General features: G+C 53.8%; 1 protein-coding gene across 12 annotated transcripts in view; it reads left to right on the top strand.

The window, feature by feature from the left end:
• EPN2 (epsin 2) overlaps window positions 1–15,625 on the top strand; it is an 83,377-nt gene that overhangs the window by 32,182 nt on the left and 35,570 nt on the right. For 9 of the 12 annotated variants that reach the window (XM_064582250.1, XM_064582248.1, XM_064582252.1 and 6 more), the window contains 2 exons: window positions 4,782–5,545; window positions 7,387–7,557. In XM_064582250.1, the coding sequence (XP_064438320.1) occupies window positions 4,951–5,545; window positions 7,387–7,557 (766 nt within the window). In that variant the 5' untranslated portion in view covers window positions 4,782–4,950. The remainder of the gene's footprint in view (window positions 1–4,781; window positions 5,546–7,386; window positions 7,558–15,625) is intronic. The other 3 variants (XM_064582253.1, XM_064582251.1, XM_045889753.3) reach the window with 1 other exon arrangement.

Raw genomic sequence — 15,625 nt, 5'->3', positions numbered from 1 at the left:
GTCCTGTGGCTTCTGTGCAGAAGAATGTGTTTGCTTTGAATAGAATCCCAACCTGTCTCCATTCAGAAAATATTTAAAGTTGTAACAGAATTGTACAGACTTAATCGCTTATAATGAAATGGTTCTAAGTAATTCCTGATGATAGAATTCAATTTTTAATTTTTTAATTTTTTAAATTTCTTATTAGAGCAAGCACAGGTCGGGGTGGGGGTGGTGGAGAGAGAGAATTTTAAGCAGACTCCACGCCCAGTGCAGAGCCTGGTGTGGGGCTTGATCCCACGACCCTGAAATCATGACCTGAGCTAAAATCCAGAGTTGGATGCTTAACCGACTGAACCACAGGCGTCCCTAGAACTCCCATTTCTGAAGGCATTTCTAGTTACTAATGTTCTGATGGCATTTGTCCCAAGTTGTTGGTATGTAGTTTATGAAAATGAGCCCCACCCTTTCTTTTTTGCTATCTTGGTCTTAAACCTTAAACAAAGTTTATTTTTCCCTCTTGTTTTGGCATCCCCCACTACCCCCTTTCCTCCCACTGTCCCCATATCTGAGTGGAAACTCCTTAATAAAAGACTGGGTGTTTGGGAGCTGACCACAACTTCCCCGGCTTGAGTGAAGAGTGCAGGAGGTAACACAGGATCCTGTGCTGGTTAGTTCAGGCTCCCCAAGCCGGAAAGGGAAGAAAACTGGCAGATTGAGAGGGAAAGTCTGGAAGGCGGAGTATGCACACCATTCAGAAAAGCAAGACCAAAACAAAACTTAGGTTCTGGAAATAGCACAGGGTGGATACTTGAGGATGGAGTGTGTTCAGGCCTGGCTTTTGGGAGGGAGTGCCTGACAGATGTTTGCTGGGGGAGGAGATGTTTAGGTGTTGACAGCCCAATCCTGAGGTTGAGGGGGAGAAGTCTTAAAATGGGAAGGGCGAGGTCTGAGGTCCACAGGGACAAGGGCGATGGAGCCGCCCACGTCCCTGTCTTCAGTTGGAGCTGCCTGGGGGAGCCTCTTGCGCACACAGCCGGGGCTGTGGTCCTGTGGTCTGCTGCCCACTCACGTGTCACCAGCTTCTCTCACGGCCGGAATTGGAGGTGTCCGTCTCCACAGTCTCCGATGAGGTGCATCACCCGGTTGGCCTTGCAAATGGTTCTCGTGGAGGTGCCTTTGGTGTCCTTTCTCCTATTGGGAATTTCTTCTCCCGAGATCTCCCCATTCTCCCCGTGGGCCCATTCTGAAAGCCGCTCTCGTCTATAGCTTTAAGAAAATGACTGGTAGCCATTCAAATTATATAGGCTTTATATATTTTTCTGACTGTAAGGAACGCTTGGTTACCTTTTTCCTTCTTCTTAAGGCCTAAATATTTCAAAGGGACTGCTGACAGATGTCTTTGCAAATTGAGCCTGTTAGAGAAAACCCCTGCCTAGGTCCCCAGCCCCGGTTTCTCAGTTGTTTGGAGTTTTTCCAGCCTCTGTCTGGCAGGGCAGAGGGCACTCCGGCGCTTGATCAGACGAATTGGTGCCTTTTCTTTGCCACCAAAGGCCTAGGAGTCTTGGTGGATGCCCCGGCTGGGCCTCATGGCCTCTCCCTGACCTCTCCCGAGGAGGACACTGGGTTCCAAGGTGGCTGGACTAGAAGAAGGGCAGCAGAGCCTGGAGCATCGTTTCTCCCTCAGGAAATTGTTCTGGTTTTTTGTTTTTGTTTTTTTCATTATATTTCTCACCCTTTGAGGCCTTTTTACCTTGAGGACCATTTGCTATCATGCTTAGTCAGAGCTGCTTCCTGACCTGGAGGAGGGTGGCCGAGGACCTCTTCAGCGGTGGACCCCAGCTCCTCCTGCTTCTCAGAGGGTGGGACGGTCGTAGCTGCCGTGCACCAGATGGAGTGACAAATGGAAGTGCCTGGTGGTCTCTGGCACATCGGAGGGCCCCCTGCGCATTAAGTACACCTGAATTTGATGAGCATTTGCACTTTAAGCTGGGCGATGCTCATTAAAAAATCAAAGTGTTCTTTTTTGCTTTTCGAGGCCCACCCCATCTCTGCCAGCAGTGAATGTTGCTGTGAATGAAAAACCGAACTAAATCAAATGTGCAGGTCACCGTGAAAATTTTTATCCCTGGTCCTTTGACAGGCTTTAGAGGATTTATGAGAGCTGGCCAGATCCGTGGAGAGGCAGAACATGCCTGCCTTCTGCCGAAGCCCCGTTCTGTGGCTTCAGATGGAGACAGAATTCTTGGCATATTTGAGGCTGGAGTGAAGGCCTTGTTGGCCATAGCGGATGTATGGATTGTCACCAGGACGAAATTTTTTTTTTTTTTACTTTTTTTTTTTTATTCTTATGTTAATCCCCATACATTACAACATTAGTTTTAGATGAAGTGTTCCATGATTCATTGTTTGTGCACAACACCCAGTGCTCCATGCAGAATGTGCCCTCCTCAATACCCACCACCAGGCTAACCCATCCTCCCACCCTCCTCCCCTCTAGAACCCTGTTTGTTTTTCAGAGTCCATCGTCTCTCATGGTTCGTCTACCCCTCCGATTTCCCCCGCTTCATTCTTCCCCTCCCGCTACCTTCTTCTTCTTCTTTTTTTTTGTTTCTTCACATAGATTGCATTATTTGTTTCAGAGGTACAGATCTGAGATTCAACAGTCTTGCACAATTCACAGCGCTTACCAGAGCACATACCCTCCCCAGTGTCTATCACCCAGTCCCCCCATCCCTCCCACCCCACCCCCCACTCCAACAACACTCAGTTTGTTTACCAGGACGAAATTTTATGGGCTCTTATTTATATGGTCGTATGTGATAAGTGATCATTGCGTTTCCTGTGGCTCTTCCCCGCCCCCGCCCCACCAGCCCCAACCACTTAGGTTTACTTATTTTTTGGTGTTCCCGTTGCCTGTCCGAGGCTTCAGATGAGGAAGGAGGGTGCCATCCATTGTTTCTGAGGCAGAAGCAGCACAGCAGCTTGGTGGAGCGTGAGGGCCAGTGCAGGAGGAGGGAGGAGGCGCCACCCGCCCACACCCTCCACAGGGCTGCTTTGGAGGAGGTGACCTCAGTCGGCTTGACCTCGTGACTTGAGGTCCTCGGGCTCCTCATCTCTACCTTCCCTGGAGGGTTTTCATGAGCGTTAAGTGAGGTAGAGCCAGGCCCCAAGGCTGCCTTGGCTTCCGCACAGCCGCAGCCAGAATAGCCCAGAATGAGCCCAGCAGGTGGGAGTGGGGGATGGGCAAGGGGAGGACGCCTGCTTTGTGTCCAGACTCTGTCTTGGGCGATCCCTGAGTCTTCTGGACCTCCGTTTCCTCATTTTATAGACGAGGAATAATCTACATTAGCACTTCCTCCCACCCCTCAGGTCTTCTCAGCTTGGAAGACATACTGGGAGTGATTTCTGGCAGAAACGCCTTCCCGTGCCTGCCTTTGCAGCTGCCAACAGCCAGCGGAGTTGGTTGTTCGGGCTTTGCGTCCTCAGATCCCCTGAGCTCCCCTCTGTCCCCTCCCAGTCTGTGGCCTTCCTGAGGCCGGGGACGCTGTTTTTAATCTGTTTTCGTAAATTTATTCAACAGCATTTGTATCCACGTCAGGCACGGTCTTGGGGGCTGGGTGGTCATTGGTGAACAAGACCAAACCCGTGGACCAAAGCCGATTGTCAGAGATGTGGACCTCACTCTAGCTCAGTAAATGTGTCTTCTCTGGAGAGAGGGGATGTGGGTTTGTGGTGGAGGGCTGGGTGGACCCGTTAGTGGGTAACCCTGGGCCTCAATTTTTCCCCTGTGTGAAATGATGGGAGTGGGCTAGACCAGATTATTTCTAAGTTGTATTAGCTCAGGCCGGGTGCTGGAAAGTTTGAAAGCCCAGTGGAGGGCCTTGGCTGTGCTCTGCAAGAGTAGTTGGAAACCTATAAAAAGTCAGGAGAAAAGCGCTCACAGAAAACGTCCTGGGCAAGTAGAAGCACAGTGGACCAAAGCCAGATGTCAATTGATTTTAAAGGCATAGTTAGGCATTTTAGGGGCGCCCGGCTGGCTCAGTCTGAAGAATATGTGACTCTTGATCTCAGGGTCATGAGTTGGAACCCCACGTTGGGTGTAGAGATTACTTTTTTTTTTTTTAAGATTTTATTTATTTATTTGAGACAGAGAGAATGAGAGAGAGAGAGAGCACATGAGAGGGGGGAGGGTCAGAGGCAGAAGCAGGCTCCCCGCCGAGCAGGGAGCCCGATGCGGGACTCGATCCAGGGACTCCAGGATCATGACCTGAGCCGAAGGCAGTCGCTTAACCAACAGAGCCACCCAGGCGCCCCGGGTGTAGAGATTACTTTAAGGGGGGGACATAGATAGGCATTTTTTGGGTAAGATATACCTGAAATGAAAGGCTTTCTTGCTCCCACAGAATTTAAAATTTGTCAGGACCGTCTGCCCCCAGTGTTGGATTCTTCTGTCGCTGGCTTTTGCCACTCGTGAAACTACAACCCACAGAAGAGCCCTGCCAGTAGAAGTGTTTTGAAAATCAGAGCAACAGTACAATGTTTACTTCTTGCCTGCCGAAGGCTTGCCCTGGAGTTTAGATTTTATTCACTATTAACTTGTAATATTGATCTTGTAATTTTGAAAAGAAGATGGATCTCTTTCCTTCTAGGGAGGCTGAAGCACGTCCACTCATCCCTGCCCCCCCTGACCCCCCGCCAGACCTCGGTTACCTGCCCTTTTACAGAAGGGGCTGAGCTGGAGCCTCCTGCTGTCTCGGAGGACCTCATGGTACAGGGAGTGTGTTTCTTTCTCTCTCCAGGTCATGGCTTCTGGCTTCTCGGACCTGAGGCTCCAGCGGAGGAAATGACCGGCAGGGACCTTGCTCCACGCCTGTTACGGACACTGAACCTTCGCAGGGCACGAGCTTGCCCAGCACAGGAACGTCTCTCTCTCTGAAGGGCTTTACAGTTGCCACAAAGACCGTGAAGATGGCGACTTCGTCTATCAGACGGCAAATGAAAAACATTGTGAACAATTACTCGGAAGCTGAAATAAAAGTGCGGGAAGCCACCTCCAATGACCCGTGGGGCCCGTCCAGCTCCCTGATGACCGAGATCGCCGACCTGACCTACAACGTGGCGGCCTTCTCGGAGATCATGAGCATGGTGTGGAAACGCCTCAACGACCACGGCAAGAACTGGCGGCACGTGTATAAGGCGCTCACGCTGCTGGACTACCTTATCAAGACGGGCTCCGAGCGCGTGGCCCAGCAGTGCCGCGAGAACCTCTTCGCCGTCCAGACGCTGAAGGACTTCCAGTACATCGACCGCGACGGCAAGGACCAGGGCATCAACGTGCGCGAGAAGTCCAAGCAGCTGGTGGCCCTCCTCAAGGACGAGGAGCGGCTGAAGGCTGAGAGGGCCCAGGCTCTCAAAACCAAAGAGCGCATGGCCCAGGTCGCCACGGGCATGGGCAGCAACCAGATCACCTTCGGCCGCGGCTCCAGCCAGCCCAACCTCTCCACCAGCTACTCGGAGCAGGAGTATGGCAAGGCCGGGGGGTCGCCGGCTTCCTACCACGGCTGTGAGTAGTGGAAGCGCCCCCTCCCCCTTGCCGGAGGGTGCTGGGTACAGACACGGCAGCACTGGGTGGCGGGTGGGGTGGCACGTGCCCTTGGGCTAAGCGAGAGCTCGCATCTGCCCTCCATTCTCCGCTTTGGGCAGCCCGGACAACAGTGTCAGTGGTCTGCACCCATTTACGGTTAATGGGGGGGGTAGGATTTTGGTCCCTTGGCTGCTCTGGCTCAGGGGTGTCAAGACCTTCTGCTGCTCTGGGGTCCTATTCACTACCCCTGGGCAGGGCTGGAGCCAAGCGATTGGCCTGCCGCGAAAAACAGTGGGGAGTTGACTGCGTTTAGTAGGTAGGAGGAAATGAACGCTCCTTCTTGATAACCTCATGTCTTTAATTCCCTGTTAAATGTTGTTCTGATGACTGGGCTGCGGGTCTCCCCACCGGCTCAGGGTGTCACTCTCTTTCAGCATCACGGGGGAGGGAGATGGGAGGTCTCTATCTCAGTGAAAGAGGAGAAGGCCGAAACCCCTGCAGGTGTTGGTGTGAGCGAGGCCTCCTCTTTCAGCATGGGGATGAGAGCTCTTGGGGAGCTGCTTGCATGGCTGGGTCTGCGCTGGGTGGGGCCTCTCGGTTTTCTCATTTTTTGCATGCGGGATTCCTGCGGGGTTCTTGCCCCTCATTCGGATGAGATTTCAGGGAAGAGAGGTGGAGTTCAGGCCCTGACAGAAGCTGGTCTCGGAGAGCCGTGTGGGCGTCCTGGGCATTCACTAAAAGTGGTCCGGGGAACAGGCGCCCCTCTGCTGTCCCAGTGTGGTGTCAAGACTGGTGGCCCTGGTCGCCTGGGGGGGTGGGGGACGCACACATTATATCTTCTGGCTGAAAGAAACAGAAGTGCAGGCCCCCCACACCCCCTTTCTTTTTGGAATCTGTAACACCGTGACAGCATAACAGCACATGTTTTTCTTTTCTAAGGAAGTTGTTTGTTGCCTGACAAACTCCTGTTGGTCCTCGTTTAGTCAGTGGCTCTGTTACCAGGCCGCCTGCTAACGTTTCCTGCGCGCAGGCTTCAGTTAGACCCCGTACCGCCCCCAGCAGCATTTTGAGAAATGTGTCAGCTGGGAGATTTGTGTTCCCAAGTCAGACTTCCTGCCTCTAGGAATTCCAAATTCTTACCAAAGGCTGGGAGAGGTTAGCATTTTTCTCGTCCCGTTTCTGGTTACTGTTGTTCCCCTCTTCGTCTGAACTGCTCTGGTGAGGCGAATGTTGTGACCTTTATGAAAACATTCGGAATGGACTGTGACCTGCAGCTCCGCCTGGGCCAGGTTGCCCCCGCCCCCCAAAATGAAGATTGCCCTGGAAGGAGTGCGGTTGTTTCTCCATCCCCCAAGAAGGGCCGCTGTGGGTGCAGTTGGTCTCAGGCTGCCTCTGTGGAAGTGGCTGGGTCTGTGCTGCCCAGCTATGGGCCCCTGCTCCGCTCTCCACACACCTCCTGCGGTCATTTTTGTCAAGAAGCCAGAGGATACAAAGCCAGAGCTGAAACAGCGTCCCATTCATCGAGAGCTCGTGGGACCATCCGGGTGCCCGAGCCTGGGGGTCTGGATGGGGCCCCGGTCCCAGGTCCTGGCGGCCTTCTGCTGGGCTGACGGCTGCTGCCACGGTCCTAGCTCGCACAGCTTCCGGTTCCCTCGGCCCTTGAGCTTGAGCTGCATGTGCAGGGTCAGAACGTGGTCAGCAGGCTGTTGGCCCCTCCGCGTGCGTCGGGCTTCGGCCCCGGCCCGCACTCTGCCGCTCCCAGTCCCTCTAATGGCGTGTCTCTCTCTGTGTGTATGTGTGTGTGTGTCCCTGCCCAACAGCGCCCGAGGCCTCGCTGTGTCCCCAGCACCGCGCAGGGGCCCTGCTGGGTCAGAGCGAGGAGCTGCAGCCGCTGAGCCAGCGCCACCCCTTCCTGCCGCACCTGGGGCTGGCCTCCCGCCCAAATGGCGACTGGTCCCAGCCCTGCCTCACTTGTGACCGCGCAGCCCGAGGTGGGACGGCGGTTTGCTTTTCTCCTTCCTAGAAATGCGGGGCAGCTTGCTGGGGGTGTGCTTGTTGGGTCCAGTACAGCCAACTCTCTCCCTGTCTCCTCCTGGGCCTCTCGGTCCAGCCTCCCGCGGACCCAGGGCCCCTGTCTTGCTCTCTCCCTAGGCGCTCCCCTCTAACCATCCTGTGCCCCTTGCTAGAAGTTCTGCTGCCATCTGGGTAACACATGGGGTGACTGCCCATGCTTTCCCTGTATCCCCACACCCTGAAAAATTGGAGGGCGCTCTGCAGTCGGCCAGACCCAGGAGTGGTGGGGGCCGGACACCACTTGGCTTGTTGAGCCAGAAAGGTGCGGTTTAAATCTCACAACGCCGGGTAAAGCCGGGGGCCTCGGTGGACAGTCGCTGGAAGCCATCGTCCTTGATGCAGTGATCCATGCCTTGATGAGGACAACATGGGATTGTTCTTGCTTCTCAATTAACTTCTGTGCTTCCAGAAATCCCCATTACTGTGCTAAACAGAGAGTTAGCTGTACTGTCAATTCTAGGTCACAGTGTTTAAAGATAACCTAATTCAATGGGTAGCTAAAAGTGGGGCTTCTCTCTTGCCTAATTAATAATGTATCCTGGTCAGAGTCTACAACTGTTGCAGGTTAAACTGAAAACCGATTTTTTCCTGTTGCCTCCCGGAAAATGTTCTCAGGCTAGTCAAACCCCCGAGTGGGGCCCTGCTACAGAGAAGAAAGCCGGCTGTTCTCTTCTGCTCTTACGAGAAGGGGCACCAACGAGGAGCCTTTGTGTGACTTCCCCGATAAGGTGGCCGGCCTTTATTCGGCCCTGGAAACCGTTCCCTTTGATTCATGCCTCATTAATATTACAGCTTGTTTGACTTGGGTATGTGTGTGATCACTGTAGTTCGCTCTGGGATATTTTCCTTCATGCTCCTGTGTTCTCCTCCCCGTTTTATACGGGATTTTGTAAGGAGGACCAGCTTTGCACTGCAGAGAATGCAAACGACCACAAGTGTGTTTTGAACGATCATCCAGAGGCCCTTGAGCTACACACCATTTCTTCCACCAGATCTTTGGGGGCTGTTCTCGGCAGGTTCCCAGTGTTCCCCAGGACTCCGGGGTCCATTCAGTAACTGGGAAGTTCTGTTTTGAGTCTTGGGTTCGCTGGCGTGCAGATTGGCTTTCCTGGGCCCTCTGCATATTAACCTCAGGCCCACGGCCTGTGCCAGCCGTGCTGCCTGCCCCCTCCCTCCTGCTGTGGCCAGGAAGGACCATGCCCTGTGCCCCCCAGGCCATTCTCCGTCCTGTCTGGTTCTTTTCCACCTGGGTGCCTCCCCTGCACACACACGTCTGGCAGGTGGCTCCACGTACACAGCTCACAGCTCTCGTGGCTGTCTCTTCTCCTTCGGCTTTGGTAGAAATGAAGGATCAAAACGAGTAGGTCTTTTTTGACAATTTTTCATGTCCCAGAGGAGTTTGGGGCAGAGTGTTACATGGTGTCAACGTTTTTCATTCCTTTGTTTAGCGTGTGCATCTGTCTCCATATCTCACACCCTGCCCATCCTGGAGGCAGTTGGGGGGAGGGCAGGGCCTGGCCCGTGACGGCTTTCTGTTCTTCTTTAGCACTTATAACCAAGTGTTCAGTTTAAGTTAAGTGCCAAATGTACGCACATCAGCGGATTTCCTTCGAACGTGATGGCTCAGAATGCGGCAGTGGGGGAGTCAGATGGACACTGGCCGTTCAGGAAGTGGTCTCGTGAGATGCAGGCCGAGATGCCGGAGAGACGTATCGGAGACGCACCCTTAGGAACCCAGACCCTGCAGGGAGGCCTGGGGGACACAGGTGAAGACTCGGCTGGGGGGCGGGGGGAGGCAGACTGTGGAGAACACCCCTTCCTGGGAGAGCAGGCGCTGCGGGGAGGCTCCTCACGCCTTAGCTGCTGTTCTGACCCAGGGAAATCATGACGATGTTTGAGGGGACCTTCCTGTCATGTACCGTTACCCGTCTGATCCTCCCTGTGCCTCCTCCCCCGCCCTTACCTCCCCCATACATCTGTAGATCTGACGTTGGAAACCTCTCGAATTCTGTGCCTTCATCTCTAGTTCTGTGACCTCAGTTCAGTGTCCGCTTTCTGATTGGTTTCTTTGCTGTTAGCCTCCCCCATTCGTGTCCGCCTTCCACCTTGACGGGTGATACGCTGAGCCTGGGTGTTGGAGAGCTCCTCTGGATTCCAGGGTTCTCCCAGGATCCCAGGATCCAGTTCAGAGCCTTTGACATGGCTGACAACGCCCCTGATGGTCCTTGGCTGGCCTCCGTCAGCTTAAGTGTGCTGAGGTCTGCCTGGAGGGCCGCTCCCAAGCTCTCCGTGAAGCCCGCCCTGGCTGCACTCTGGCTCCCGCGTTCCCTCGCGTTCCCTCGTTCACTCAGCAAATGTGTATTGAGTTCCTGTTGTGTGCCTAAGCACAAAGGACAGAGCCGTCTGCCCTACTCCGGAGAAGAGAGACAATAAACCTAAGACATGATCCAGCATGTTACAGGACGAGTGCTCTGGGAAACAGCAGACAAAAACCAAACAACCCAGTCGAGCATGAGGAGTAAGGAGGGTGGTCTGCAGTGTTAAGGAGGGTGTCAGGATAGGCCTCTTTGAGAACGTGATGTTGGAGCAAAGGTCGAAGGGGGATGAGAAGTGCGCTGTGTGAAGGTTTGGAAGAGCATTCTAGGCAGAGGATGGGAGCAGCCATGCAAAGGGCCTGAGGTGGAGTGTGTTCAGGGGTGCTTGCAGACCAGGAAGGCCCCCTGGGTGGCTAGAGCTGGGTGAGGCAGAGTGGCAGGTGACGTCAAGGGCAGGGGTATGGCAAAGGGCGGGCCTGGCGAAGGTGGAGGGCGGCTTCTCAAACTGCCTCTGGCAGGGAGCAGCTCTTCAATTCCTGATGCGCTCAGACTGATACTTTTGTATCTGTTTGGATGTTTGTATCAGATTGCTCTCAAGGTTTCTAACTACTTTCTCTCACTGCTTTCTCCTCCGGCTGTGTACTGGGTGGGGAAACCTTACTCTCCTTATCCAGGTGGGCGCTGGTGGGGCTGTGGAGGTCTGGAGAGGTCTTAAAGGAGAGCCAGCAGGCTTGCTGGAGGACTGGGGGGGGTGGCGGTGGGGGAAGAGTTGAGGACTGCTAGCTGAGCCACTGGGAGATGGGTGGCTGTGAGTGGAGCAGGTTTGAGCAGAGGTGGGGTGATGTTCTGGACATGTCAGAGTGTCTACTGGACATGCAGGTGCATGGAGAAGGTCTGAGAATTCTAGGGCCTGGGGGAGAATTCTGGGCTGGAGAGGCCTTCACCTCTTTGGCCTCACTTGGTGTTCACCGTTCCTTCACATTCTTGTAATCCCTGGTGACCTGGCTGCCCTCCCCACCCAAGGCTGGGCCCTGGGCTTGCCTCCGTTGGCTGCCTACATGATTTTGGCAGGTATTTGGTGCTCAGGACTGCTGTGTGCAGGGGAAGCTGTGGGGCCCAGGGAAGGCCTTTCGGGCTGAGAGGTTGGCGTTTTCCAGAGACCACACAGGGCAGCTGGCTCGGGTGGAGCGGGGTATGAGCCACCTGCCCGTTACCCACCCCACCCCCCACCGCCCACTCCCGGCTCTGGCCGCCCCCCCCCCCCCCCGCCCCACTCTGCGGGGCTGGTCATGACATTTCAGCAGGCTCTGGAGAAATAGCAGAAGTTCTCGGGACGGTGGAAACCCACATGAAAGGCAGCATGGGGCGATCAGGAGAATCGTCCCTGTGAGTCCAGGCGGAGGCCTGAATAGAAGATTGCCACTGTTCTCTGACGTGCATGCTCCAGAGTCAGGGCCGGACCTCCCACTCCCCTCCTCTCTCTCCTGGGTTGGCCTCTGTGGATGGAGGCTGGTGAGGGAAGGAAGGAGCGCCCAGTCCATGAGCCCCCAGAGCCGGAGCCGTGCTTGCCCTGCTGCAGCATGAGCATGTCCTGTGTTGTTTGCGCCTTGGATTGCTGGGTGGAAGGCCAGATGTCAGCATTCCCATTCTTAGAAAAAGAAAAGAAAAAGGAACAAGGAAGACAGAGAATAGAAACGCTCTTTGCCCTCTGATTCCCTCACATGAATGGGAACCGAGCTGAAGTCCCAGAACGAAAGTGGGCAGTGGTGTGCTTTGTCTCAGGTGGCTGATGCCCCCTGTGGCCAGGTGTTGGGCTGTCCTGATGGATCCGCTGTCTTGGTGATGCCTTTGGCCCTTCGGCGGACGCAGAGCAGCTACCTGCGGTGTGGCTCAGCTCTGCTCCCGGGAGCGTGTCCGTGCCTCCTGCAGGCCAGCCCTTCTTTTGGCCTGGGCGCCCCTCACGCAGGGCTGCACCCCCTCACGCCGTGGACAGTGATTCACCGAGTGATTACTAGAGATTACGAGCATTTCACGTGTTTGTGCTGCTTCACTCTAGAGAGGATTGCAGTTGGCATCCAAAACACACGCAATACCAGAGGATTAAGTAGATACAAGGAACTGGGGCAAAAGGAAAATAAAGGTGAGAAAGTAGGAGAGGGCCAGAGTCACCTATGAGGGCCGGAGATGGGTCCAAATCTGGCTTTGAATTTCTCAGCCAGCAGCACCAAAGAGAACAATTGCTCTTGAGCAGCTGGGTAAGAGTCTAGGATCCAGATGAGGTGCAGGGAGGCCAGGCGCTCCCCGCACAGGGGGAGGAGCGAGCCCAAGAACAGCCTGCGCGGGCCTTCGCGGGGAGCCCTGGGTCCTGACTGCGTCCTGAGCCCCACTCTGATGGCCTGGCCTGAGTCCACGGGAGCTCATGTTCTCTCGGAGTTGGGGGGACGACACGGCTTTCTCACTCGCTCCACGGTGCTCAGCCGTTCGTAAGCCCATTAGGGAGAGTCTGAAAGCTGCTGTGTGCATCGTTCCACACGCGTTTGGGAAGAGTCCGGAGGCACAGGCCTTTCCGGAACTCTCCAGGGAAGCTGGCTCTTCGCGGCAGGGAACCTCGGGGGGAAACCAGAGTCACTGTGGCCCCAGCCCTGGTGGCCGGACTATGGGAGTGCAGCTGGGGCGTGTAAACACCTGTACGCGCCCAAGAGGACATTTTAACATGGATTAGGCAGCCGAGAAAGGGAGGCCTATGTAGGTCTGTTTTTGAAAACTCGAGGATATGGGGATATATAATAACAATATATTATTGTTAAAAAAAAAAAGAAAAATCAAAGCCAGCCAGCCTGTCCTTCCCGGGGTGTGGACTCGGAAGGAGCCTGGGTCAGCTGAGGCCTCTCCTGAGTGTGGGAGCCCGAGGTGCGGGGCTGAGTGACACTGCCCAGGAACGGGGTGGCGGGACACGCCCGGGGCCGAGAGCTAGTTGCTGGCTGACAGCCAGGTGATTTGCCCAGTTCCGGGGAAGGCCGGGGACAGCCACCCGGTGAAGAATGTTCCCAGCCCTCAGGGGCCTTTCACCTGGTGGCAGATTGTTTTTCAGGTGGGATGGACTAGGAATCTGGTGGCAGATGGGATGGGATCCATTTGACTTCCCTTTTGCTGGGGTAAAGTGTTCTGGAAGTCATGGGACCCCTGCGTGGCAGGCAGGCAGGCAGGCAGGCCCACGGCGGAGGCGGGTGCCTGGCTGTCGACACTGGAGTTAATCTCTTCAAGTGCAGATGGAATCACGGAGGAGGCTGCTCAGTAATGCCAGTAGTCCCTCGGAGGTGGCCATGTTACTGACACCCTGTCTGAGGGTCAGACAGTAATGATGCGTATTCTCGTCACGAGGGCTGGGTCCTAAGTGGGGTCTGAATGTGCCAGGTGAGGCTGCTGCTCAGTTCTGGCTGTCTCATCACCCGTCCTCTGCTTTCCCCGGTGACTGGTCCATCTTGCTGCTCCCACTTGCCCGAGGAGGCGGGTAGGGCACCTTGTTGATAAGGACATGGAGATGAACTTACCCAAATCCACTCTGTCATAGTGGTAAAGCTGGAATGTGAACCCAGATTTCCCAAAAGAACTCTGGTACTCCTACTTTCCAACAAAAAAGTAATGTTCAAATTGTTCTACAAAATAGATGAATATATAGCATACGCCTAGTGCAGTTTTAAAATTGTATGGCTCATCTCACATAATGCTTTCCTTTATGGTTTTTAAAAGCAGGGAAACCTCTTTAAACTGTTCTGTAATGGAGACCCGGGTTTTAAGGAGCTCCTGTGATTGTCAGAGAGCGTAGCATTGAAACACAGCTCTCCAGATTGCTGATTGGGGGTAATTAGTGAAGGATCAATGTTGACTTGTGCCATCGAAAGTTGAATTATGAATACGATACTTGTATCTGGCCATTTGTCTTTAAGGCCACCTTTGTAGTAGAGGTAAACAGTGTTGTTGATAAGCTCTCAGTACGTGGAGTATGAAACAGGGAAAGGGGATTGAAGTCGGGGTTGGTGACAGTCGCACAGCTGTGACGGTGTCTGTCATGGCTGCCCACTGGCTAGTTTCAAACAGTCAGCCTCGAGGGGGCATTTAAAAATTACATAGGTAAAAATAAGAAGGAAGGTCTAAGATAGATTTCTCTTGGTATGGGAAAATAGACCGTATAATGTGCTTTAATCCCTGTAGGTCATGTTTCTCTCTTTTATTTTGTCTTCACAGTATTTTTTACTATCTGAAATTATTCACCTTATTTTCTGTGTCCCTGCACTAGAACAAACTCCGAGAGCAGGAGCCTCGTCTGCGCTCAGTGCACAGTGCCTGACCCAGGAAGGGTGTTCAGTAAACGATGAACGGATGCTAAATAAGATTTTACTTATTTATTTGAGAGAGAGAGAGAGAGAGCACAAGCAGGGGGAGGGGCAGAGGGAGAAGCAGGCTCACCGCCCAGCAGGGCGCCCGATGCGGGGCTCGATCCCAGGACCCTGGGATCATGACCTGAGCCGAAGGCTCAGCCTAATGACTGAGCCACCCAGGCGTCCCTGAACAGATGCTAAATAAACCTTAACTTTTCTTTTTCTTTTCTTTCTTTCTTTCTTTTTTTTTTTTTTTTTTGTGTTATTTCTGTGTGTCGAGCTCCTCTCTCTTGGTGTCTGCCCAAGCATGAGCCTTAGTCTCTTGGAAATACATTTTTTGGGCTTTTCCAGGAATAAAGAAACACTTTATGTACTTGTGCAGTTTCTTGATGCTTTAAGGTTGAGTTTAGCAACAGTATAATTCATAGACGCTAGCTTTTGTTCGGTAATAAAATGCTGTTCCTCATTTTGCCAGGTGTCTTTTCTCTTTTCCCTCAGCCCCCGGCCCTCAAGCTGGCTGCCTCGGAGCTTTTAAATGTCCCCAGATGTCCCAAAGCCTGGGCCACACGTCTAACCAGTGATGTCAGAACCCCTGGGATGGACCCAGGCTTCACAGTGGGCGGTAAAGTTTCTGGCGACCACAGTGTGTGCCTGGGACCGGGCACTGCTCCTCCAGGGGGTCTGTTCCGTGTTGGCTTTTGTTGAGCTGAAGCCTTCTGTTCCTCCCCTCTCTCCATCTGATGCCCGGTAGCAGTGCCCTTTCAGAAAGTTGCAGTCAGCAGGTGATGCTTGGGCTTTGAGCAGCTCGAAATTGGTGTTGAATCAGCCTGCCAATGGGGAGCTCAGTCCAGCCATGGGGAGTAACCAGCACCCTTGAGACCGGCTCACTCGGTGGCCCACCTCTCCAGCACTACCTGGTAAGCCCAGTGTGGACGTCAAGACGTCAAGAAACAGCTGGGTTTTTTTCATTATAAAAGTACTGTGTAGAAAGTAGACACAGAAGACAAATATCCTATAATCTTATTCCACAAAGACAGCTGTCCTTCCCGTGTTGGTGTATGTCCTTTTGGACTTTTTTCCAACCATTTTCTTTTCCAGGGTTGCATACTCACTAATGCAACTTTGCATCCCTGCTTTTTCTGTCTCCTGACCATGTAATCGGAGCGTTGTCTCCCTTCCTCCACCACCCTGTAAACATTTTAACAGCTGCACTCGACATTCCACTGGGTGGGGCTTCCTAGCTCATCCCGGCCTGATGCTGGACAAGCATTCCGTCCTCTTGCTCCCACCAA

This window comes from Mirounga angustirostris, unplaced genomic scaffold, assembly GCF_029215605.1.
Source record: "Mirounga angustirostris isolate CCGP_5_RB_7025 unplaced genomic scaffold, mMirAng1.0.hap1 SCAF_17, whole genome shotgun sequence".
NCBI classification, from domain to species: domain Eukaryota; kingdom Metazoa; phylum Chordata; class Mammalia; order Carnivora; family Phocidae; genus Mirounga; species Mirounga angustirostris.
Note: the sequence above shows the minus strand (reverse complement) of the source record. Positions and strands in the feature narration are given on the sequence as shown.